At 39.8% G+C, this 23,842-nt stretch overlaps 1 protein-coding gene across 2 annotated transcripts in view; it reads left to right on the plus strand.

Annotated features, from left to right (window-relative positions):
* Positions 1-23,842, plus strand: part of ZCCHC24 (zinc finger CCHC-type containing 24) — a 103,637-nt gene that overhangs the window by 45,214 nt on the left and 34,581 nt on the right. Inside the window, exons 3-4 of one of the 2 annotated variants that reach the window (XM_010714331.2) lie at positions 19,458-19,530; positions 20,053-22,908. The exons of the other annotated variant lie outside the window; for it this stretch is intronic. Of the exons in view, the coding sequence (XP_010712633.1) occupies positions 19,458-19,530; positions 20,053-20,219 (240 nt within the window). The 3' untranslated portion in view covers positions 20,220-22,908. Of the gene's footprint in view, positions 1-19,457; positions 19,531-20,052; positions 22,909-23,842 lie in introns of those variants that run through there. 2 annotated transcript variants of the gene reach the window in all.

Below are 23,842 nucleotides of genomic sequence, written 5' to 3' on the forward strand. Positions count from 1 at the left end.
TTAATCATTTACTGGATTCTTAGCTTGAAACACAAACCAAGCCCAATGCTTTACTGACACTTCTGGAGTTTTCTCACCCTGCTGGGGAGGCCTAAATACAAGCAGATTCGAGCAGAACAGGAACAAAGAAGCCGTGCTGGAGGAACTTGCTCTAAAAACACAGCTGAGCATGCAGAGCTCCAAACACACCGGAGACATAGACAACAACAAAAAGCAAGGATGAAAGCTCTTGCTGTGAAACCTCTTGTCCCCATGCATCTCTAAGAATACACTCAGCCCAAAAGTGCTCTGGCAAAGGCCAGTGCTAGGCTGCAGAGCACAGCCGGGGCCTGCAGCTCGGCACAAAGCCAGTTGTGTCCTCGAGAAGCCAGTCTTTGCAGGGAGCCAGGTCAGCCTGCTCCCCAACGGGGCCTGCCTGCAGCTTCCCGCTGGGGCCCGTGCCCCTACAGACATTTCTTGGTACGATCAGCACAAGCATTTTTAAAACTATTACTTACAAAATGGCTGCAGCTTCCCTAAGGCCATATCTTTGTTTCTTGTACAATGCTGTGATTGTGCAAATTGTCTTGCGTAAGCACATCGACCCACTCTGGAATTCATTTTCCCCCCTTATGGCCTTTCATCGTTGTTCGTTTATGATGGGATTTGTTCTCAACACAAATCCACTCCTGTGGCTCTGTCACTTGTAAGAAACAGCATGGTTAAGTCCAGCTTTCCAATCTGCCAGAGGTCCAGGAGCTGTTTTTTTTTCTGCTGATGGCACTATTGTCACCAGACTGGCTGGGCTGTTTCACATTCTTTCACAAAACCATTGAGCTCTTCAAAACATTCTTCCATCTTAGTCTTTCCTGCAGTGCTGAACACACTGTCTCCTAAATATAGTGATGTGACTTGTGACACTAGAAAATTGAAGAGCAAGAGAGAACTTCTCCCCTAGCATGACTGGGCAAAGAATTCTGTAAGTCATGAATGCAGAGAACCAAGTCTCACCATCCCATATGGTCTCTCAAAAGCCAGAAATGCAGTAGTAACCATGAGATTAACAGCATTTGGAAGTAATGACGACTCGTACAATACTTAGTTTAAGGAGCTGGCTGACTGGCTGTCATTAACCCACAGCATCTCTCTCCAGTACAAGTTCATCATCTTTTCTTTCAGTTCGTATTCAGAACAAACCCCAAATGAAAACCAGAATCTAAGAGGAACTTAAAAGTTCAGTTTCTGATGACTAGACAGTGGTCTGGTTCTCCAGAGCTTCTTCATTTTTATTCATCTCTACCTTAGCTGTACATTCTCCTTCAAGGACTATACTGGAAGCATATAAGCTCTGTCTCTGGACTCCTAGAGACAAGGACTCACTCTAAAGAAACACAGAAATCAGGATAGGTGTTACTGTTTAGCCAGAAAGAATGTGATCCAGATCTCTGTATCCTAAACACATCACCTCATGACTGAAATACAAGACTCATGCAAAGGCAACCTCATACTCTGCTGAAGGACCTTTAAGGAGTAACCTTAAAGGCACTGAAAAGTCCATTGAGTTTCTACAATATTTGAAATGAGCTTGGAGGGATCAGGAATACTGAATAGATAAAATTTTTACGTAGGTAGTATTCATAATACAACTAGACTTCAGTTTTACATTTCAAGAGTAAAAATACTATGTGTAAGTACTGTAAGCTACATATGCAAAATTTCTTCTATTAATCATGTTTGCTCTTGTAAATCTCTACTCAGCCACAATAAAAAAGAATATCTGCAAGACTTTAACGCTATAAATGTTCAGATCACACAACACAGACAAATCACTGTGCTGTTCATCTTGGTCTAAGCAAGTGATGTTGGGAACAGGTACAGTTGCAAAACTAAAATACGCATAGGATGGGTATTTTATTTTCTCTGAGAAAATCCTGAAACACATCTATTTATCATGGTTTAGTCTCTAGAGAAAATGTGCAGATGGACATCAGAGATCAATCATATCAGAACTGAGGCTCTGGGAAAATTAGGTATAACACACAAGAGGCCAGGAAGACCTGGCATGTAGTAGTGTCCTATGGTTTACTGCTACCATGGCTTGGAGAATTGCTTACTTAGGGGATCTAGTGTGGTCACTTTGAGGTCATGGTCTAAAAAAATTTTTTCCAACTTTCTCCTTCTGAGCACAGACTTCCTTCCAGTAACATTTCATCTTCCAAAAGAAACAGTCAGAATCTGCAGTTTGGAAGGAATATATCATACATGAAGGTCTGCAGTCCAACCATGAAATGAATGATGAGATGTAATTTAAAAAAAAAAAAAAAATTAACTTGGTAACTTGGTACCAACATATGTTTAAATATAAGCCTGGGGTGACAAACCCTGAAATGTGTCTGAGAGCCACAGACACTACCCCATCTTAAAGACGTTCGATGGCATGTAGAACAGTAAGGCACAAGTGAGAAGCCAGGTCCTACAGTCCCAGGCAGGCAGCCCCTCCAGTCCATTCCCCAACCACAAAGATTTTGCCCTAGGTTGTTCTGTCCCATGCACATACTTTAGTATTATTTAAAATGAATATCACAGAAATATCTGTTCTTTGCAAATTACATCTGATATCTTCCTGCTGGCAAAATGTATCAAATGCTAGCAGGGGAGAGGGGTAATACCGAGTGGAGGATATGAACTTCCACAGAGCTCAGTAGCAGAACTATAGTTGTTATTGTCGGCCTGGGTAGTGTAACTTTAAGTTACAAATTACTTTAAATTGTACAAGCATTGATAGCAAACCCTCAAGAAGGATCCCCAGAATAGCAATAAATATAAAGAGCATCCTGCCTGTTTTTATGCCACAATAATGTGGGAGGCGATACTAAACCCTCCCTTGGCAAGCACTGCATTGTCAGAGTTGATGAGTTGAAAAGATGTGTATGTACACCGACCTCAACAAAGACCTTCTAATACACAGAAAAATTACTGCAGTAATTACCTTAGAGGTTGAGCAGTGCAACACAGTTGTTCTTCCAACTTTGTACTTGTTGTCCAGTGTTTTTATAAAGGATCCTGTTACCCTGGAAGTGGCAGGTGGTTTTGCAGGGATCCTAATGGTTTGCCTTTCTGGGAAAGCAAAGCTTACAAAGTGCTCCCTTGTCAATCCCCTTGCCACCCTTCAAAGAGGACAGATCTTTCTGCTTTGTCCCACGTCTGGTCCTACTGCTGGGAGTCCCACCTGCTACTGCAGCTCACGGCCCCTGAAACCAGACCCATCCAGCAGCTGCACAAATCATCGGGGCAGGCCAGCAGCAGGGCGTCAAGCAGTTGGCAGCACATGGTTGTGTTGCTCCCTCCTCCTGTGAATGCCTCCATCATGCTAAAAGTAAACACCAGCAGTCCCACAGTGAACTCAATTGTAACACGGCACAGTGCTGCACAGTGGTTTAGCCTGTAAAGCTCTTGTTCCTCCTCTGGGAGAACTTGTATAAATAACCTGAGTGGATGTTCAATTTATCTTGCATGGAGCAAGCTGCACAAAGGAGAGTGGCTCTACTGGGGATTTCTCTGCTGCCAGGGAGAGAATTCTTTCCACAGCTTGTGTCCTCACCAGAAAAGGAAGCATACTTTCAAAGATGCAGCTGAACGTGATATAGTAAGGCAGCTCAATACATTGCTTATACAAGAAATGCACATTTACATATACTTGGCTACATAAACATCTATCCTGTGTCAGATAGCACAGCTTCAAACAGCTTTGATTCTGCCCTTGAAGCTTTCATTGTAAAAAAGCAAAAAGCCACGCAAAAAAATAGGCAAGTCGCAAAGTTCAGTTGCACAACATAGTGACTTCCCTGTGAGTAGATAATGCAAATGGGTTTTGGTTAGACATAATTATAACAGCATGTTGTAGACACTGATGTGTCTTTTTCAAGCAGGAATTTCCAAAACTGACAAAAGCTACCACATCATAAATGGGGAAACCATTCCCTTGGTGAAGAGATGATGGTACAGCATTAAATCAGGGGGAGAAAGCCCTACAAAAGCCAACATTTGAAGCTATCCATACACTGAACTGGTGGTCGAGGAATGTGAGCAGTAATTCTCTGTAGATGCCCTGCAATCCAAATCAAGTGTAAAGGAATTCTTCACATCTCACCCACTCGAATGATTCTGGGTTAGAACCAGCTCCAGAAAAGAGTGCTCTGCAGTGTTTTTTCCTTATAAGAGAAGATTTGGGTTCTCTTTCTCCTTATAATGATTCTAGAAGCCAGATAAAGGATCAAGACTCAGCCCTGCATGCTGAGAGGAAGTTTATCCCTCTTGCTAGGTCTTCTACCAATATTTTGGTTAGACTTGTTTATGTTTTGTGCCATGACCTGAAGGAATGTTGCTGTCTTGACATTTTTTAAAGTTATCTGCAAACATTGAACATCCACTCAAGTTATTTACGCAAGTTCTCACAGAAGAAGAACAAAAGCTTTATAGGATAAACCAGTGATTTATTTGAAATTGAACTTCTAGTCCAGATTTGGCCTTTATTATTGGGCCTTTTCTTTGTCTTGTGTGTGGAAATAGAGATACATATCTGTGCACTGCCAGACTCTGAGAAGTAGAATGCATGTGTGTCAAAGGGGAGAACCCAAGAGAATGTAGAACAGGGCTGTAATTGAGTTTACACTGAAAATTTATGTAGGTTGCTCTGAAAATAATGCCTCTTATTTATTTCCATGGAAACAACAATATGTATCATAGCCTTCTTCTATTGCTTTGGAGGTGAAATTATGTAAATTTACTACCAAAGTGAACTGAACAGTGTGCTTTTTCTGTAGCAGAGGGGAAATGAGAAACAGCAAATAACCTGGCATGGATGCACAGACATGTAAAATGATTGAATAAAATTTGAGGTGACTCACCATTCCAGTCCGTTTTGTAGGCTGCGTTCCAAAATGCCAGCTCTTATAACGTGTGCAACCCTTCTGTAGCTGCAGTAAAGCCATCCTCTACCACTACACAACTTTGCTCTACCTCCTGTTTCCTCTTCTGTGGAACATTTCTTCAGTAGGTTCTGGGGAAACATGGAATGAGCCAGGCCTTTCCGCTTCCCTAAAATCCAGAAACTTCCCAAGAACATTTGCTCCTACATCCGCATGCTTTTCTGCCTGTTCTATACAGAACTGTTCCATCCCTCTCCACATCACCTAGATAGAGAAAAGAAAGGAAAACAGGTTTCCTTTTTTTTTTTTGCCGCAATATTAAAAAAAACAGTAACTGGGTTGAATTATTTTTCAGATCTCCCTTTTGCACAGATATCTAACCAAACCATCCTTAGCAGCTGACTTATGTCACCAGCATGGCTGGCATCTTGGGCTAAAAATGCATCTTCACATGAGTATTTTGTTTTCTGTGTCTCTATTATGTATCTTTGTTCTGTTGAAAACACAAGGGATGCTCCAAAACTAATGACTCCAGTTTAATTATGTTGGTCAATGACGTCAGAAGTGAATGTTGGGGTATGGCAGTAGAGATTGAACCTTCACACCAATATCCTATTACATGTTCTTGGCATGTGACAGATGGCAGAAGAAGAGCAATCAGACAGATTGTCATCTGACATGGAAGTGCGTATGATGAAAAAGTGTGTCACTGAATTCCTCCTTGTGGAGAAAAAAAAAGGCATCTGTTGACATTAACTTATGTTTGCTGAATGTTGACTGAGACCAAACAGTGGATGTGAGCACAGTGAAGAGTGGGTGGTGCATTTCAGCAGTGGCAACAGTGACAGTGGGTCACCTCTACTGGTGCAGATTTTTACAAGCACAGGATGCAGGATCTTCATCACTGGTGAAAATGCACAGCAAATGGTGGTGACTCTTGAAAAATAGTGTTTTGTAGTTGAGAATTTATCTCTCAAGTAGTATTACTGTGCTCTTTGTTGTAGTTTCCATGGAAATAAATAGGAAGCATTACTTTCAGAGCAACCTATTCCAACTGAATATAGATATTTTGGATATATTTCAACAGAATGTCACTCTGATTCTGTGGCCAAACTAAAATGCTGTTTAATATAGGGCTATGTACTTTCAAAGTATAGTTTTCCCCAGCTTCCAACATTAAAAGCAAAAAAGCCAAAAACCAACCAAACAAGCAAACAAACAAACAAAAACCTAAAAACAAAAAAAAACACAGACTCTTTTTGCAACAGTCTGATGCCAGAGGTAATAGCAAATTCTTGCAAGCGGACAGAAATTTTCCTCCCTAACTTTGCTTTCCTCAGAGAGTTGTGGTTTCCACGTAAACACTTCTATGAGCAGGCCCTTTGAGACATGCACGGAAGAATGCATATTCTGCCTCATATATATCCACCATATCTTACCAGCTAAGAAAAATAAATCTGCAGTCTCACTACACTTCACCACTATCACCTCAGCCTGGCTGAGCTAAAAGTTAGAAGAAAGGAACAAATCAAAATAGATATGTTGAGAGAAAGCAGTGGCTGGTAACTTCGCTGTTGTTTCTGGATTTTGTCCTAACTTTTATGCTACATTTCTAGCTTTAGAAAATAGTATTTGAAACCCATCAAATACAGCAAATAAGAATAGGGATAACATAGCCTAATTTTCATTCATTACTCATTGTAGCCTGGAGCAGCAAACAGCACCAGACTGCCATGCTGAAGTACATTTCAGAGAATTCACTCTAAACTCCAGAACATCATTTCAAAATATGCAAAGGATTTTTTTCTTCTGTTTTTGCATAATATCTGGTATAAACTGTTATAAAATGTATTACTGTCGAAGATCCCCTGTGATGTCCATACACCTTCCATAAGCCAAATGCAATATAGTTAGGCCTTGGAGGACAAGAGGAAAAATAAATGCAAGTTATTCTTGTAATTAACTTGGATCTCCAACTCCAGACCAGAGAATCTTTGAACCCGCATGAGGAAGCTGCTTTTTCTAAGCCCAGCCCATGTCTGGACTTGCAGCTGTAAAGGAGACAGAATCCAAACCATGGACCTGGACGCTCATAAGCTCATAGCATTCAGTATTTCTGAATTCAGTTTATATATAAAGAGAGATATATTTATCCTGAGCCCTCTCCTAATTATTTATACATCTCTGAATCTTTTATTCCAGGAGTTTTCCTCACATGCCCTTAGTTATAAAGTCAGGATGCTATTAAATATTTGTATTCCTTGATAAGCCAAGCCCAGTCTAGTGAGTTTGGAGCAGAACACCCAGAGATTTCTTCTGCAACTTCCAAATGCAAGCTCAAAAAAAAGGCAGTCCTCAGATTTACAATTACAGGATGTTTTTCTTTAAGGTGTGCACCTCCAGTAAGCAGGTTCTGAATTCATCTTGTGCATAATCATTGACGTTCTTCCCTTTGAGCAAAATAGTAATTCTTGATCCCAGTGGAACAAAGGAGGAGGCAAACCAAGCAGAAGATGATGTGTGGAAAAGCTTACACTGTGATCACACAGGGAATGCAGAATAGAAACTGAAGCTTAGCGTGAACTGCTCAGCAGAACTGGAGACAGAAAAGTTTCACATCCAACGGTAAAATTCCAAATAAATTGGGTTTTTCTGTTTTGCTTTTTAGCTCAAGCTAATCATTTAACTGGGAAAAGTTCACTTTCCTAGTGGAAACCCAAGCCATGATACATGTAAAACAGCCTTCTCTTTTCTGTTGGTCTCTGCTTTGTGGCTTCCTGGAAACATGAATTTCTGAACAGGAGATTGTGTTGGTTAACTGCACAAGGCTGCTTCCAAAGGGAAATTCAACTACAGCCATTTTTAGGTGTGGTAATGAGGTGGTTTGTCGCCCTTTCTTTTTCTCTTGAGAACAAGACTGAAAAACAGACCTTAATCCAAACCCTGTAGCTTTTAGTTCATAGGCAAATGAGCACTCCTCACTCCCCTCCCCCAAACCCTCTCCCCAAGCCTCTAGGAAGGCTAATGCTCAGAATGATACTACATGGAATAAACTTCCTGTACTTCACTAAAATTTCCAAAGGAACACTAGGGAACTTGAGGACACTTGAGTCCCACAGTTTCTCACAACAGTTGTCTTGCTTTCAAGCTTGCAGTCCTTCTGGTTTATAGGCAGGCCACATCTGTGTCTTATTCTTTGTGTTCAAGCAATACAACTCCCATTTCTCACACTGACTTAACATTTATTAGGGAGCAAAACGGTATGTATGTTTTTGGAGTTGCTGCTGATTTTATATCTGAACGTTGTAGTTTCAAAGAACATTATAACAACTGTACAGCTTTAACAAGTAGGACAGATCACGATGTTAACACACCAATTGGCCCCTTATCTGTAATCTAAGTCTTTTCTCTAGATGCATATCAGTAAAGACCCAGCAAACCAGCCATAAGATTCCACTTTCAAGCAGTGCATGCATCCTGCTGTGTAACAACCCTTTTGATACTTAAAATATTTCCTGTCATGTTTCCTTGGCTGCCAAGCACTGATTGTTGACATAAGTGTTTCATTTAATAAATATTACCAGTGTGTACGCGCATGAGGGGATGATTTAGCAGTTTGAGGGGCTGCATGGAAGTGGTCCTAACAGGAAGAGAAAAGTGAATGGTTCATCAGAAATAAAACAGGCCCTAAGTCTAAAAGACTTAGAGAAACATCATTCTGAACTAAATTGCCCTTGTTTTGGGAACCAGTTTGTCAGGAAAGACACTTGCATGTCTGTCTTTTAACAAGATGCATACAATGCCTAAAATCAAGAATGATCCCAGAGCCAGGAGACTTGAGTTCTCCACTCTGACCTGCCTGGCTGTGAAACATAAGACATGCCTTGTTCATCCATCCATGCTTCAATTTCACCTGCGTAAAACAGGTATCATGATGCTAAGCTCTCTAAAGCAACCTCTGTGTAACTTTTCCACCTGCTATCCAGCCAGATATACCTTTTAAAATCTTTATTTTAGAAGTAAAATTTCTGAAACCTACCAACTGTGGCACCTAGAGCCGACTTTGCTCAGCATCCAGTTAAACACATTAATCATGTGACCAAAACCTCATAGCCATTCTTGGATCTCACTGAGATGCTCTCTATATCTTTTGTGATGTAGAAAATTGATGGCAGACTTCCACAGTTAAAGTCATGAAATCTGCTCATGCTTGAACTGCTATCCCCCCAAAAATCAGCCTTTTACAGCAAAAAAAGCTGCAAGTGTAAAAATAACAAACCACACAAATAGAAGCATATATTACTGTTCCTTACTCTGGTACCTGAGTACTTTTAATTCATCTGTTGGGTTGTGACAGCACTACAATTAACAGTTTCTGTGAGGATTGAAGAAATAATGGATAGATCAAAGTTTTATAGGTGCCCATAGATAAATGCTGAGACTTCTATTCATCAAGGAGGACCACAAGCTCAAAAAAGTGGTTGCATCTGTGTCCTTGTGGTTATTAATGAATAGAAAAGGATTCAGTAAGAGGAATGAGTGTTCCCAGACTTCTCTTAAGAAACTCAAATGTTTCAAAACTTGTTTATCAGCAACAAATTAATTTGTGGTAAGACTGTCTTTCAAATTCAGAAAAGGTAAGTTTGCCACATTCATACTGAATGAATTCTGTGGAACCTTAACTTGAGGCTGATTGAAGAATTAAATTATAATTATTTAACATCCATGTAAATCTAGTGTAAGTCATAAATCCTGCCTGCTTCATGTCTTTTTTGCTAATAGGTTTGACCTAGAGTTGCTATTAGTTTTTGTAACTTGCGTTGAATAGATAAGTACTGCTGCTACACTATTAAATACAGTGAAAAGTGCCCTTTTTGTTACCTAAAGCAGATAGGACCGATCCCACTGTAGACCAAGTCTTTGAACATTAAAATCTGTTAGGACTGGAAATGTGGCATGAGGAAATAACAGAGCCATGTGAGACCTGCAGGATTACTGTATGCTCTTGCTGGATGAAAATTCTGTTTTTAAATTGACTTTCAAATAAATATTTAGCTATAGGCCTTTGAGAACCCTGATTTGTTTGGGTTTATGTTCTACACTACTGCGTCACAGTATTTGGTAATTCACATCCCTTGGGGTGGCTTCCTACTTAGAGTATTACACAAAGAATGCCTTTTCAGGCTAGATTTCCAGTAAATAACCCTGCAGTTCCAGGAGATGGACTAAAATAGCAGCATGCCTGAAGCTCAATGCCACTTTAGTTAACTTCAGATCTCTCTCCATTATTGTGTTTACACCCTCTTCTGTCCTTCTTCCAACACCAGCATCTTTGTCAGTGTCCTCTTCCTACCAACATCTTGGTTTTCACAACGTTCTCCACAACCCCATTTTTGTGAGCAACTACACTCTTGCACTGTGTTACTTGATACATTCCTCCATCCCTTTCCGTAGTCATCATCTTCCACAGCCTATTTCACAACTGCAGTGTGAGTTCTGCCAGTGCTGCCAGAAGCCTGTCCATATCCAGCACTTTTACTCAGACTATTTAAGCACTGAAAGGAGCAGCCTAAAAAAATAGATCACTCCTAGTAAAGGGCAGTGACAGTCCAGATAATTCAAAAGTATTCAAAGACGCTATTAATGGATGTAAAATCTTAAAACAATGTGACAAACATACATTTTATGAATTGTATTTGTCACATGTCCTCAGGAATAATGGTCTTTATTAATTGCAGGAGAATTTTTACCATGCCTAACTCATCATTCTCACTCTTTTTAATAAACTCCTAATTCCAGTTTTGAATGCTGTTATGTTCTCGGTTTCAGTGAGAGCTAAAGATTGGAACCATAGTTGCATAAGGTGTATTTCTTTTAAATTTTTTCTGATTTAACATCATCTTCTGTGAAAGAGAGCTAGAAGAACTTCCAGCTTACCTACTCTACACTTCTGCTGTGTATTCACTTAATGTATCTAAAGAGTACTGAAATTTATTTGGCCTTCATAATAGTCTTCTGCATCTCTACTTTTTATTGCTACCTATCTCTATATTGCTTTAATCTCCTGTAATGTTTTTGAGATAGAGTGGAATGGAATGGAAAATGGCTTCCTTCCCACAGATCTGCTCCCTGGCTGGTCAATGCCCAGCCCCTCCTTTTGGCAGGGCCTCTTCTGCTGCGGGTCAGGACTTCATCTTTGTCCCTACTGAGTTTCATTCAGTCCCATCAGCCCATTCCTCCATCCAATCTAGATCTCTGAACAACAGCTCTGCCCTTGACAGACTGACTGCTCCCACAAGCTGGGCGTCACCTGCAGATTTATAAGCAAGCTCTCCATCATCACAGCCACATCACTGCTAAAGAAACTCAAGGACAGATACGTGCCATCCCATTAATGCCATCCAGGTAGAGTATGACCCTCAAACCACTTCCCTTGGGCTCAGTCATCCAACCTGATTTTTTTCTAACCGCATTATTCAGACAATATCATCCTAGTTCCAATACAAGAGTGCTGTGGAAGATATATCAACAGCTTTTCTAAGTCAAAGTAAATGATACCCCTTGCTCTCCCTGCATCCGTAAATCCAGTTATTCTATCATAGAAGGCAATCAGGCATAATTTACCTTCAGTAAAACCATGCTGATTGTTCCCCATTACTTTCTTCATGTGCGCAGAAATGGTTTCCAGGAGAACTCACCCCACGATTTTTTCAGGGACAAATGCGAGGCTGAGCAGTCTTTATTTTCCCAATACATCTTTTGGCCTTATGACAAAAGTCATTTAAAAAGAAAAAGAAAAAGAAAAATATCTACATACCTTTACTTAATTAGCTCAGTTCTGCCCTTACTAAAATGCCTTGTTCTCCCCCTTTATTTCACCTAATTTACTTCAAGACAGGGTGCTAACTGGCTTGCAGACTTGTCATGGTGAACTAGCAACATATTCTAAGAAATGTAAGAACATCTGATTGCTGAAGAATTGATCTTTTTTGATCTTTTTTTCCATGGTGCTTTCTATGGTCTCTCACCACTCAATTTTCTTCTTTCTCCTTCTTACTTTCCTTTCATCTTAGAATGTTTCTGCTCATCTCATCTCTTACTCTGGCCTGCCTTGGCAGGAGGTATCACTGAGCAGAGGAGAAGCCTCTTTCTCGTTTCTGTGTAGCTTTACTACTACTCGCTTTACAAGGGAAGTACTTTCACTTACCCCATATTTCACCCTGCACAGACAACTTGGCCAGCACATAGCACATTTTCCAGGCACAGATGTCTCTATCAGATTCATGCCTGGTTCTTGGAGACGTGGTAGAAGGGATTTTCTGTTGTTATACTTGAACTAGTACAAATGCTCTCAAGCCAATATAAAGTTCTTTGTTCTTTGCCTCGTACTGGAAGAGTAAGTCCTTCTGCCTGCATATGTTTGCCACAGAAATGAGGGAAGGCTGATGTTTGCTTACCAATAAACAACTATTAGACATTCCATTAAGAACTATTAGATATTAAAGGATATTAAAAGAAAATGACTGAATTTTATAATACAGTCCCTTTCAAATATCAAGACGTGGTTACAGCTCTGGGCTTACAGTAAGTGACAAAACATGTATTTTTAAAGACATGAATTTAAAGCAACATCCTTGTGCCTATGAAGATTTTCCTAAAACTTTGAGGGAGTTTGCAATTTTACTACAGGTCAAGTTGCTTAAAGCCAACTGTAAGACTGGACCATAAGGTTATTTTCCCCTCTGTAAAAAACCTAGCTGACTTCTGAAGGAGTACTGTTGCACTGCAGAATCTGAGCAGTCTTCTATCAAGCTATGTATACTCTAGAAACCCAAACACTCCACTTCTATTGCCAACAAAAACCTATAAAGACAAGCATCAGATATTAATAGGGTGATATTTAATCTCACTTTTCCCCAAGAGGTGGTTGTTGAACTGGACCCTACTGGTGACAATGGGTTGTTCTCATGTAGAAATATCAGCAGCAGGTCACAATAGAATAACTCAGTTTACATCAACGTAGCCAGCAAGCACACTTACAAATCTGCACTTTGATTTTTTTTTTTAAACCTTGAATTGTAAATACAATGTTAATAAAGTGATCACTAAGTCTGACTGAATCAAAAGCTTTGATCTTTCACTTTCATTCCTTTCTTCTGCTCTTTTATTTTCACCATTCCCATGTAGTGAAAAAAAGTTCCAGCAGAGGAAGAAGAGAGGAGAAAATAATAACCTATTTCCTTGGCAAGTCACATTCAGCCAATTCAAGGAATTCTTCTGGTCAATCATGCATATAACATTTTCTTCCTTGTCATATCCAGAGAGCAGCATCCCAGCCTCCATGACAAAGTGGAACGTATCACTTTAAAACAGTCTTCCTGTAGTCACTGTTATCTTTCCATAGCTTAAGAGCTAAGATAAAGGGGAAAAGTAAATTGGTTGGCTCACGTACAATCTTGTTTATGGAGAGCAATGCTCCCAAGGAGAAGCTGCAACAGAGGGCTACCCACAGTCAGCATCAGGGTACTGTGCAGGCAAAAATGGGATACATGCCAGTTCTCAAACTGGATGAGAGCAAAGCTATATATATACAGTCTCTAACTTCCACAGCAACGGGAAAGTCCATGTTACATCAGTAACATCATAGCTTTCTTAGAACCGTTAACCCCAAGCAGTATTTCAGCCCTGATTTTAATTGCATCTGAAGTGAACTCAGCATCTTTGCTCTGAGTGGTAGACAACTATTTATTTCCAGTTCTATGAAACTCTACAGTGCACATCCCAGAAAGAAAAACACATCCACCCATAACCAGACAGTGCTTGTTTCTCATGGTGTTTATGGTGCATGCGAACAAGAATTATAAAGCACTATAGCAAAAACTGTCACAAAACCCCATCTAGATGAAATAATCATAGGCCCTAGGAATTAGCCATTTTCACTTCTATTTATCTTAGCACACATTTGACTTTAATGGATAACGGGGAATTTTTTAAAAATATATTTTTATTTATAAATAAAAGGCAGGATTATCCTTTCCTAGTACAGTTGGTCTCAAAGACAACTACGGATTCTGTGGTATCTTGCAATCTTGGCAACTGTGCTGGTGTCTTATATGGGAATATAGATGCATGTTTGTCTTGAGAGCTTCCAAATCCCAGCATTCTCCATAGGAAAGAAAAGGACAGGAAATTTCTGGGTTACTGGGCTCTTTGGCGCAGCTGCCTCTTTTGCTTTCACATGTATTTCTACAGCAAAATGAGAACCATCTTAAGTAATGGAAACAGAGTCTCATTCAGCAGCGACTCTTTTCTCTTTTGTCTGATCTAAAATAGTCTGAGTGTTAGGAAAAGTAACCAGCTCTGAACTTTTCCCCACATATACAGCTCACACAGAGAAATGAAACACGGTTGAGATAAGAATATTTTTCTTTTCTCTAAGAAAAAAGCAGTTCAGATTCTATCATATCACGTTTGCTGTCAGAGACATATGACCACGATCCACTAAAATTTAGCTAATTTCATGAAGCTGTTGGTTTTTGTTTTTTTCTTTTTCCATGTACTTTCTAGTTAAAATGTGTGTCTAAGAACTTGTTTGGATTAGATTTTGTGTTAGGTGATTAGACTTGTGACAGAAAATGCACACAAACACCTGTATCATGTTGTTGTGCTTATAGCTTTGGGTATCAAGTGCCAGATGCAGCCTTTTTTAAATTCTTTGCCATATCCTGCAGTCCTTAATCAGTTCCAAGAGAGTTTTCCTTGTGCAGTAATGGAACTTAATCCATTATTCCTTTTAATTATCTCCTTGTGCTTTTCTTTTACTCTATTTGACTCACATTGCTATGCTTGGTCTAAAATAATGAACTTAGTTTGCCTTACCATATTCCTATAAAATCGATCAATGATCCACAAGGAAGAGAGAGAAATAAGGAGGGCAATGACCCAAGCACCATAGTGGAATTAAATCATCTTCCCTTCAAGTCCTATTTTAGCTCTGTCAAGTTTTGTTTCCTTAAAGCAAGTTTTCCTCCAGCCATATTTTGTTCTTTATATATTAAAAAATATGTAGGTAGGAAAGAGCCTACCGTGAGAAGATGAAAACTGTCTTCTGAGTAACAGTGTTTTTTTGTTTGTTTGTTTTAATATAACCTAAGAAACGATAATGGCTTGCTGGTAATAATAAAGAATACATTCAAAAAGAGAATGAAAGAAAGATACAAGTAAAATGCTAACAAGATTACAGGCATAGATTTGTGGAAGAGCTGCAAGGCTTGAACTCTTCTCCCAGATTTATTCCAATGTGCGAGGACACAGAAGAGTTAGGAATTCAAAATTATATTTGAACAGTGCTTCAAGGAAAATACAGTAACTATAAATATGAAATGTTAATAGTATTTCTAAGTTTTCCATCAGTTATAATGGTCTAACTAGAAAATAAGTTAATGTTTCTTATCTCTTAATGCCTTATATTCAATACTCCTCAAAGCAGATACTGACTGCGAGTTAAAAAATATCATTGCCCCTCTCTATGGAAGCTGCATCTTACTCCCACTGAACTCTGCAGCAAAACTGTTTCTGCCGCCAGTGAAGCCTGCCTGGAAACCACAAGGGCCATTCAGTGCTCCCTTATCTGATTTGCCTGTAGATTACTAGCAGCATGATTTGCCAGTACCGTAATCTGTTCACACATTCTGACAAGGAAACGCACAGCTCAGAAGGCATACAATGTAAACCACTGCCAGAATCCAACAGTGCTTATTTTAGGCATGAGCCTCAAAAAGCATTAAATAGTTCCAGCAGAAGTAGCCAACTTCTATATTTTGGATGAGAACAAGATAGTATCTCAGTGTAGAATATTTTAGAGCCATGCAACCAGCTTAGAAATATATGCATTTTGACCACAACATGCAGTCCCCAAACATGATTAACTGAGCTGAAACAAGGGAAAAAAAGAGGGGAGAAAACTCCTTGGGGTCCTCTATGTGGGATAGAAAGAAACACTGTAGAAATCTATTGATAATCCTCTTTTTTGGGTTGTGTTTGCAGCTATATCTGCTTTACTCACTGAACATCACGTGGTCCTTTGAGGCCCACCACTAGCCATAAATCCCAGGCCGGAAGCAGTTTTCAAACCTAGGAGGAAAGGCAGCATTTCATTTTCTAAAGACAGCCCAAAGTAACCGGGTCAAACCAAGTTTAGAATTGAAGCTCTTGAAATCCAGGATATAATTGAGTTTGTTTTTCTGTTTGTTTTGTTACCGGTTAACCGGATGCAACAAATAAAACCATTTTCCTTCCTTATTTTCTCTCTCTGACTGTCTCTTTGGGAGCCCCTCTTTGGGAGCCAACCTCTCTACATAAGCCAATGTTTGAGGTCATAACTTCCTAACTAAGACATCTGCTAGATCAGACATATTTGAAGAGAATCAGCTGCTTGCAGCAAGCACATTTTTAGCATGCTGGAGTTGCAGACCAATGTTGAAGGCATCTATCTCCATTTCTGTCCTCAAACAAATACATACGTTCCATTTAAAATTTCTTGACTTGATCAGAGCTCTATTTCCAGTTCTGATGCAGAGCACAGGATAGAGTTCAAACCCTCACGAGTTTACAGTGTAAGCTACAGTAATTGTAGGAAAAATACAAAATAAAACATTAGCTTCACTTTTGGCATTACATACTGAATTTGGTCCACACTGTATTACTCTTCATCACTTGAAAAATTGTAGAAGTGCAGATCAAAAAATAAAACATTAATTTAGAATTCTAAGCACCTGAAAAATGCATTGATGAGGTATACTTTGTGAAAACAAAACCCCTTCGTGGTATCTGAAACTTAACACCAAAATCCAGGTACACTCCAAAGCATTACCTGCTTATAAAGATCTGGATATCCTCTCAAAGTTATTATTCAAAAATTTCAGTTGTTTCAGTAGTATACATAAAGAAAAGGCAAATATATGCCTTATCTTTCCAATAACAAAAAATGTTTATATAGATGAATAAGAAAAACATGCTTAGCAAGAAATTATTTCATCTTTTTCAAGCCACTGCACTTGTCCTAGATCTCCTTCCAGCCACATTTTACAAACCATAGGTGAAATGTTATTCTAAAATAGGAGTAAAAGAGTAATCAGTTTTTACAGCTAGGAAAAAAGTCTGCCTGGAAAAAAACACACCAGGTTGATTCAAAACTTGTACACCGTAGTGCCAGCTTGGCAGCTGTTGAAAGTGCAGCGGAATTGAAAGGTTTCCATATTGCCACTAAGCTTTAACACAGCATGTTAGATATTCATACTAGCTTGGCGAAGACCAGAAGCCCCAAGTGTACTAATTTCTGACAAGCTTTCCAAACTCTAATTCAGGTGCCTGAAAAAGCAGAGGGTACAAAGAACTTAGTAACATATTCCTCACGTAGTACCTAAAAGCCAATCAAAACTGCAATACTTCTGTATAGAGGACTGCAGCATATATCTTTCCATACAGTTAATTTATTCTATTGAGTTTAAGAGGGAAACTAGATTCACAGGAGCTAGATTCACAACCACTATGAAATCACCAGGACGCATTTATCCAGTTATATCTATTTTGACAAGCTAAGGATTAGCCTTCAAACATCTTCACCAAATCCAGTGTAACACAAAGAAATAAGAAAAATCATCACACATTAAATATCCTTTTAAGCTTTGTCCTCCAGCACATTTTTGTCTCTGCATGCAGACTAAGAACAAGTTCCAGCTATGCAGTTGTTCACTAAGACAGAAAACTAGAGAGGCAAGGTACACTCTGAAACTCTGATGGAGTCTCTCTGGAGGGTTGCAAACCTTTCAATATTCAAGTTCTCATTTGACAGTAAGTCATTTTGATTTTGTCTGCATCTTTCAAGTTAAAAAGCAATGCATGGAAATGTAAAGATTTTAGCTCAGCATCTGACAGGCACATTACTCACCAGCTCCACCCAAAACAAGAAACACACACTGTTCAGTCACTTGTGATGTTTCCAACATAAATGAATTACAAGCTAGCACTGCCACTTGGTTAGCACATCATAACACCACTGTTTGTCAGCTGGACTCTGTCTTAATAGTCCTCCCAGACTACACTTCAGAGAAGCAAGGGCAGAAAGAGGTGCAAAAGGATGCTCCTCTGGCCCTGGATGTCCCAAGGCAGCAAGTTTCTGGGGGTGGGCAGAGCACCCTGTGGCAGTACTGGTTGCCCCATGGCTTGCTTTGGTACCTCCTCTGGCAGCCACTGCTGGCTCTGTAAAACAACATCTTGACTCAGAACGCCCTGAGTGGTTCTGTTAACAGGTTCCATTCAGGACACGATACAGATACCAGGTAATCCCAATCCTAATGCTTCTTTAAAGTTGTGGAGAGAGAAATAGGCTTGCAGTTCATTTATTGCATTTTAATTGGAAATAAGGAAAGGAGTCAGTTAGAGGAATCACAGGGATTCTTTTGCTTTCAAATGCAGCTTAGATTTCATTATTAAAAAAAAAATGGAGGGAAAGTGGAAAAGGAGAAGGCTGTTGCCATAGCTCACAACAATAGAATCCAAAAGGGATGTGCTCAAATATATGGCCTGCCCTGCAGAGCTGGGAAGGACAACTCTCCGACAAAATTGGACAGTTAATGATTTTATCATGTCAACAGACAGATAGAGGTATCAACCTACTCGTCAAGTGCCTCAGCCTATTTGTCAGTAGATTCACAAAGCGTGAGTACTGAGGTTTCCATCAGCACAGCCTGTTTGACTCGCAAAAGGACTGGGTGCCTACATTCCAACATGTAGACATGCCTCCGATGGCATTTGCCAAAGTGTTTCTCATGTTGGAAGTCCTGCTTATAATATCTGCTGAGAAATAGTATTCTTAATCAATTTTTTATTTCACACTGCCATCAGGATTCAGCTCCACTGTACTGTTGTTAACACATGCATTAAGAGAAAGGAAAAAGAAATTCTTTCTACTGTAGGTATTACAAAAAGAAACACAGTAGTTTCTGTTATAGAGATTCTCCGCTTCTTCCAGCATTAAAATCTATGAAATGCATATGAGAAACAAGCAAATACTCCTCTCTGAACAAAGTATTTGTATCAGCCTTACATCCAGATAATAATGAATCAGAAAGGAAAGAGATGGAAGGTCCATTTCAGTAAGTTCAGAAAACAGGATGGAAAAAAAGGAAACATGCTGTGCAATCAGAGCTTCAGCCCAGAACATCAGATCTCAGTATCTTTAGTTTTCATAAAAGGTTCTTCGGAAGAGTCTGAATAAGCAGAGAATGGCAGTATCAAAGAGACTGAAAGCTGCCCAATAGATTTTGCCTTCTGTTTTGAACAGAAAGGTGTATTGAACAATGTTTTGGGTGGAATGTTAACTTACCATTGAATATAGAATCAAGCTTTTAGACTGTTTCAGGACTTTCTCTGTGAAGGACTGGTTTTGCTAAGGTCTTGCGTTAGCAAGATAACCTCTACACAAAGTCTACTTTAAAGGAGTTGTTTTCCTGCAGACACTCATTCCCTTGCGCTTACCATCCTTTTCAGGGGATACAAACAATGCAGCAAATACACAGCTATAGCAGATATCCTGAGGTCCTTCGTTACTACAAAAGAAGAGGTATGAGCTGATACTGCTAACATGGAACCCAGACAACCTTTTACTTGATTTCCACAGCCTCTGTCCAACCACAAATGCCTACACACACATAGGTGCAATGCAGAAGCTCACTGCAACTCAGAGCATTGGCAGCCAGGCTTGACTGGAAGACCAGTCTCCAAACACTCTCCAGCACAAGAAAAGTCCTGTTCTTGGACCTCATCTTACTGAGAGATGAGAATTAATTACCAAAAGGACTCTCCTTGTAACTTAACATTCCCTTGGTCTTTTCTGTGCTCTGACCTTGCTGATGAAAGTGCCTGCTGCTCTCCTTGCCTTGCTCTCCGCTCCCCTTCCCTAATTTCAGTGGTTCTGATGTTTGGAAAGGCTTTATAGAATTCTGCAAATTTCTTACAGCCATGCCAAAGCAAACTTGAACTCACAGCCTTCTGAGGCTTTCCCATCACTGCTAACACTCTCTTGGTGATGTGCCTGCTATGGAGTTTTTGCTGGGGTTTTCTAATCATTTTTGTACATCTTCAGTGTTGCAGCTAAATGAGCTAAGGATGCCAAGGGAAAAAATACAGCGCCATCGCTTTCCCTTCGTTGATTGCATTGCAGCTGTTTACATACAAAAAGAGAAACAGAGAGGGAAGAATGGGAAAGAAAAAGCATGTGCACGTGTATTAGAGAAAGCAGGGAAATTGTAAATTAAGATGATCTTAGTGAAAAGAAGAGCTGTCTCTTTAAAAATAAAATGAAAAAATATCCTCAGTGTTTTCTTTAGTCTTTTTCATTCCTTGGCAGCATCCCAGAGATTTCACTGTCCTTGTCTCCAGCATCTGGAAACCATCAGAGTAAACAATAGAGTGCTAGGAACTGGAACCCCTGCCTCAGCTCCCGTGGGACTTCGCTCTAGAGAACATGAGAACACAAACCATTGGACACCATGTGGTCAATTACTTCAAACTAACAAATCTGTGTGCCTTCCTATTTTCTGTTTTCCTTGGCACTATATGACCCTTTCACAATGGAACCCAGCTGTTGAAAAAGCCAGACGTTTTCTTTTTTAACCTCTTGCTTACTTTTAGGCTTGCTTTCCATAGTAATCTCAGGGTTGGCACGTACCCTAGGTAAAAGCATCCCTCTTATTAAACCCCTGGCTAGCTGTAATGTTTGCCTGTATTAGTCAGCAGAGAGGCTTGAGAGTATTAACTTAACAGGATCATGCCGTAACAAGGACTCCACAGGTGGTCCTGTATTTGCTGGGTTTCCTGACATTGCATGCCAGCACTTAAAGCAGATAAAACAGGACAGCTTTATAGCCTGCCTGTTTTGTGCAGTCAACAACTGCACGTGTGATTATGACCTAGTTTTTAAAAACTTGTTTCTAGCGCAGGTGCTGCGTTGGCAATTGCAAGGAACTCAAGTCATCTCAAAACTGAAGGCTGTTGAGGGGCCTGCTCCTTCCAGCAACGTGAAATAAACTTTGCTCCAGATTAACCATGCTAGTTCCAGGACTGAAGACACTGCTCCCAGGGCTGTCAGGTTCTTGTTCTTTCCAGACTTTATTTCAAAAGACAATTTTTGAGCAGTGTGAATTTGTCCAGTATTACAGACTACACACAAGCCAAGATTTCTACACTACATTTAAATATATCCTCTTACTCTATTTTATTTTCATTAACATCTTCCAATGAGCGGAAATACTGACCAAAATTGTTCAAAGTGAAATTTAGGGCTTCGTCTCTACATCACTGTTACTTTTGCTGAATATCCTTAGTGCATACTGACGATATGAGAGAAATGCTCCAAACTGAAGTAAAATAAGTGATGCATTTCATGTATAAATAATAATACATATTCTTAAACCTCCAGTTTTATTTCCAGGAAAAAATAGGTACACGTGAATGTAATGCTACAGCTAGAAGATGCAAATAAAACAGGGAGGTGCCATATAGTTTAGCACCTCTAGCTAATTGCTATCCATGCAGTCAGACAAGTGGCACTGAATGAGTTTGGCACTTTTCAGCTTTGACTCCAAACAAGCAATGGTTTATCTGCTGAGCAAAACCTGTCCAGCTCTGTCAGTTTGAAAAGGCTAGCACTAGCATGATCAAGAGGGCAAAGAGGCTCACAGTGCAAACTGCTTTGTCCCAGTCTGCATCCCAGTGTGAAGAAGCTGCTGTGTGGACTGGCAGAACTTGTCCCCAAAGGCTGACTGGCAAAGCCTCACCAACTGCACAGGAAGCTCTTACTAGGGTTAGTGTGAAATTAGTAGAAATTTCAACTTAGGACCCTGCCAGTTTATTTCTTTCTTCAAAGTGCAGTTGAGAATTTTTTCTTTTTTTCTCCTCTTTGGACTTATGCAGAAAACTTCTCAGTTCATAGCTGTGACCATAGACTCAAAGACAATCCAACTAATACAAGCAAAATGTTAGAAAATTGTAGTAAAATACATGTGTATCTGCTCTGAGCTGCAGACATCAACCATAATCACGAAAGATGACAATGTCAAGCTTAGAAGGCAAATAAGCAAGGAGCATGCTTAGGCAGGCTGAATAAATAGAACACTTTACAATGTTACCTGCAAACTGGTGAAAGGTATGCTGTTGAGCCTAGGACTAATGAGATGGATAACTGCAATTGGTGGGATCTTGTTCCTCCTCTTTGAGTGAAATGCAGGGAGTGTATTGCATACAATTGTATTGTATACTTACATTTCTTTTAAGAGAGATGAGGAAGAATCATTAAATGGGTTTACTGGAGGAACTCCTACTGCAAGATCTAGGCATTAAGCCATTTTGTGGCCAGTAGTAAAAACATGCTTTAAAAAATCCCAGATCTGGCCTCTAGCTTCACAATAATAGTAGGGAAGCTTTATTGCCTTTTTTGCCAGATGTTGTTGATCCCAAATGTCTGTAGAATTGATTAGGCTGACACTGAGAAGGCGGAAGCAGATGTTGCACTAGCAACTTGAACAGTGTGGAACATACCTAAATCTTTTAATAGTTATTAAAAGATTGTTAATTGTACAGCCTAAGTTCAAATCAATCTAGTTTCCCTGTGTGAACATCTTGGACAGCTTCTCGTCCGGCTGACAGATATTCACAAAAGCATAGATAAAAATACAGTTATTTGCAGGAATGCTTTGCCTGTGGCAAGGAATATACATCTTAGAAGAGCTAAGGGAGTCTACTTAGCTAACTGAAGCAGTCCCAGCACAGTCTGGATGCAAGCCAGGACACAAATGAAACCACTGTAATGGCACTGATGGATGACCTCCTTCTGGCAATGAAGAGAGAACACATCCATTCCCTTCATCCTGCACCTCTTTAGTATTTGACACTACTGGCCATGAGATACAGCTGTTGCACCAAAAAAAAAAAAAAAAAAAAAGGTAGCAGGCAATCAGAGTGACATGTTAAAATAGCTTTTTGAACAGAAATAGTATTTCCCTTTCCTGGATAATTTTTGTGTCATCCCACAAGAATTATTGTCTGTATGGTCACATTGAGTAGGTTGGACAGTTGCATTTAAATGTTAGAAATACGTGTATGTGACATACAACACTAGCTAGTTTTTACTGCCTGCAACTGCATCACTACCACATAGTGAGCCCACGTTCAACACAGTGAATTGAATTCATGGATGAAAAACAGCTGTTTGAACCTGAACTAGAGCAAAAGCTGATGCTGGCAACCAAAGCAGAGTTTTGGAAAAAGTTTTAGGACTAGTGCAATCTCAACAATGCTCAAATTTTTTAGTTGCTTATACGACTATTACAGTATTCCTCCCAGAGACTACCATGTCATAATTACCAAGCAGTGTTTTTCTTCCTCTCTCCAAATACTCCTGTTCAGCCACTATTTGCAGAAGATCATCAAGCCTTCGCTTATATCCTCCTCCCCTCTTTACTCATCAATATCAAGCATAGAGTGCAAGACTATACCTGAGTATACCTGAGTAGAATGCCTCCATCTTTCAGGAAGATTATGCTATTTCAAGAATATAGCACTATTAGTGTTCCTAGAAATTCAAGAGTGACATTGTCTTCTACATCCCTCCACAAAATAGAAGGTACAGGGTGGATCACAGACATGATCCTAAAGATACTTCCATTGAGTTCTTGGAGCATTCTGAACATCTTTTGACTATTTGGTCCATCGGGTCCTCATCTTCAAGCTTTTCCATGAACTGCGCTGTATTACCTAATAGTACCTACAGTGTGAAGTTCATCAACTATCTCAGTAGCACTTGTCCCTGAGTGCAGAAACTGGTTTTAAGAGGCAGGGGCAGGAGGCAGGATGGTGGTGGGGATCCTAACTTTAGA

The sequence above is a fragment of the Meleagris gallopavo genome, chromosome 8, assembly GCF_000146605.3.
Source record: "Meleagris gallopavo isolate NT-WF06-2002-E0010 breed Aviagen turkey brand Nicholas breeding stock chromosome 8, Turkey_5.1, whole genome shotgun sequence".
NCBI classification, from domain to species: Eukaryota; Metazoa; Chordata; class Aves; order Galliformes; family Phasianidae; genus Meleagris; species Meleagris gallopavo.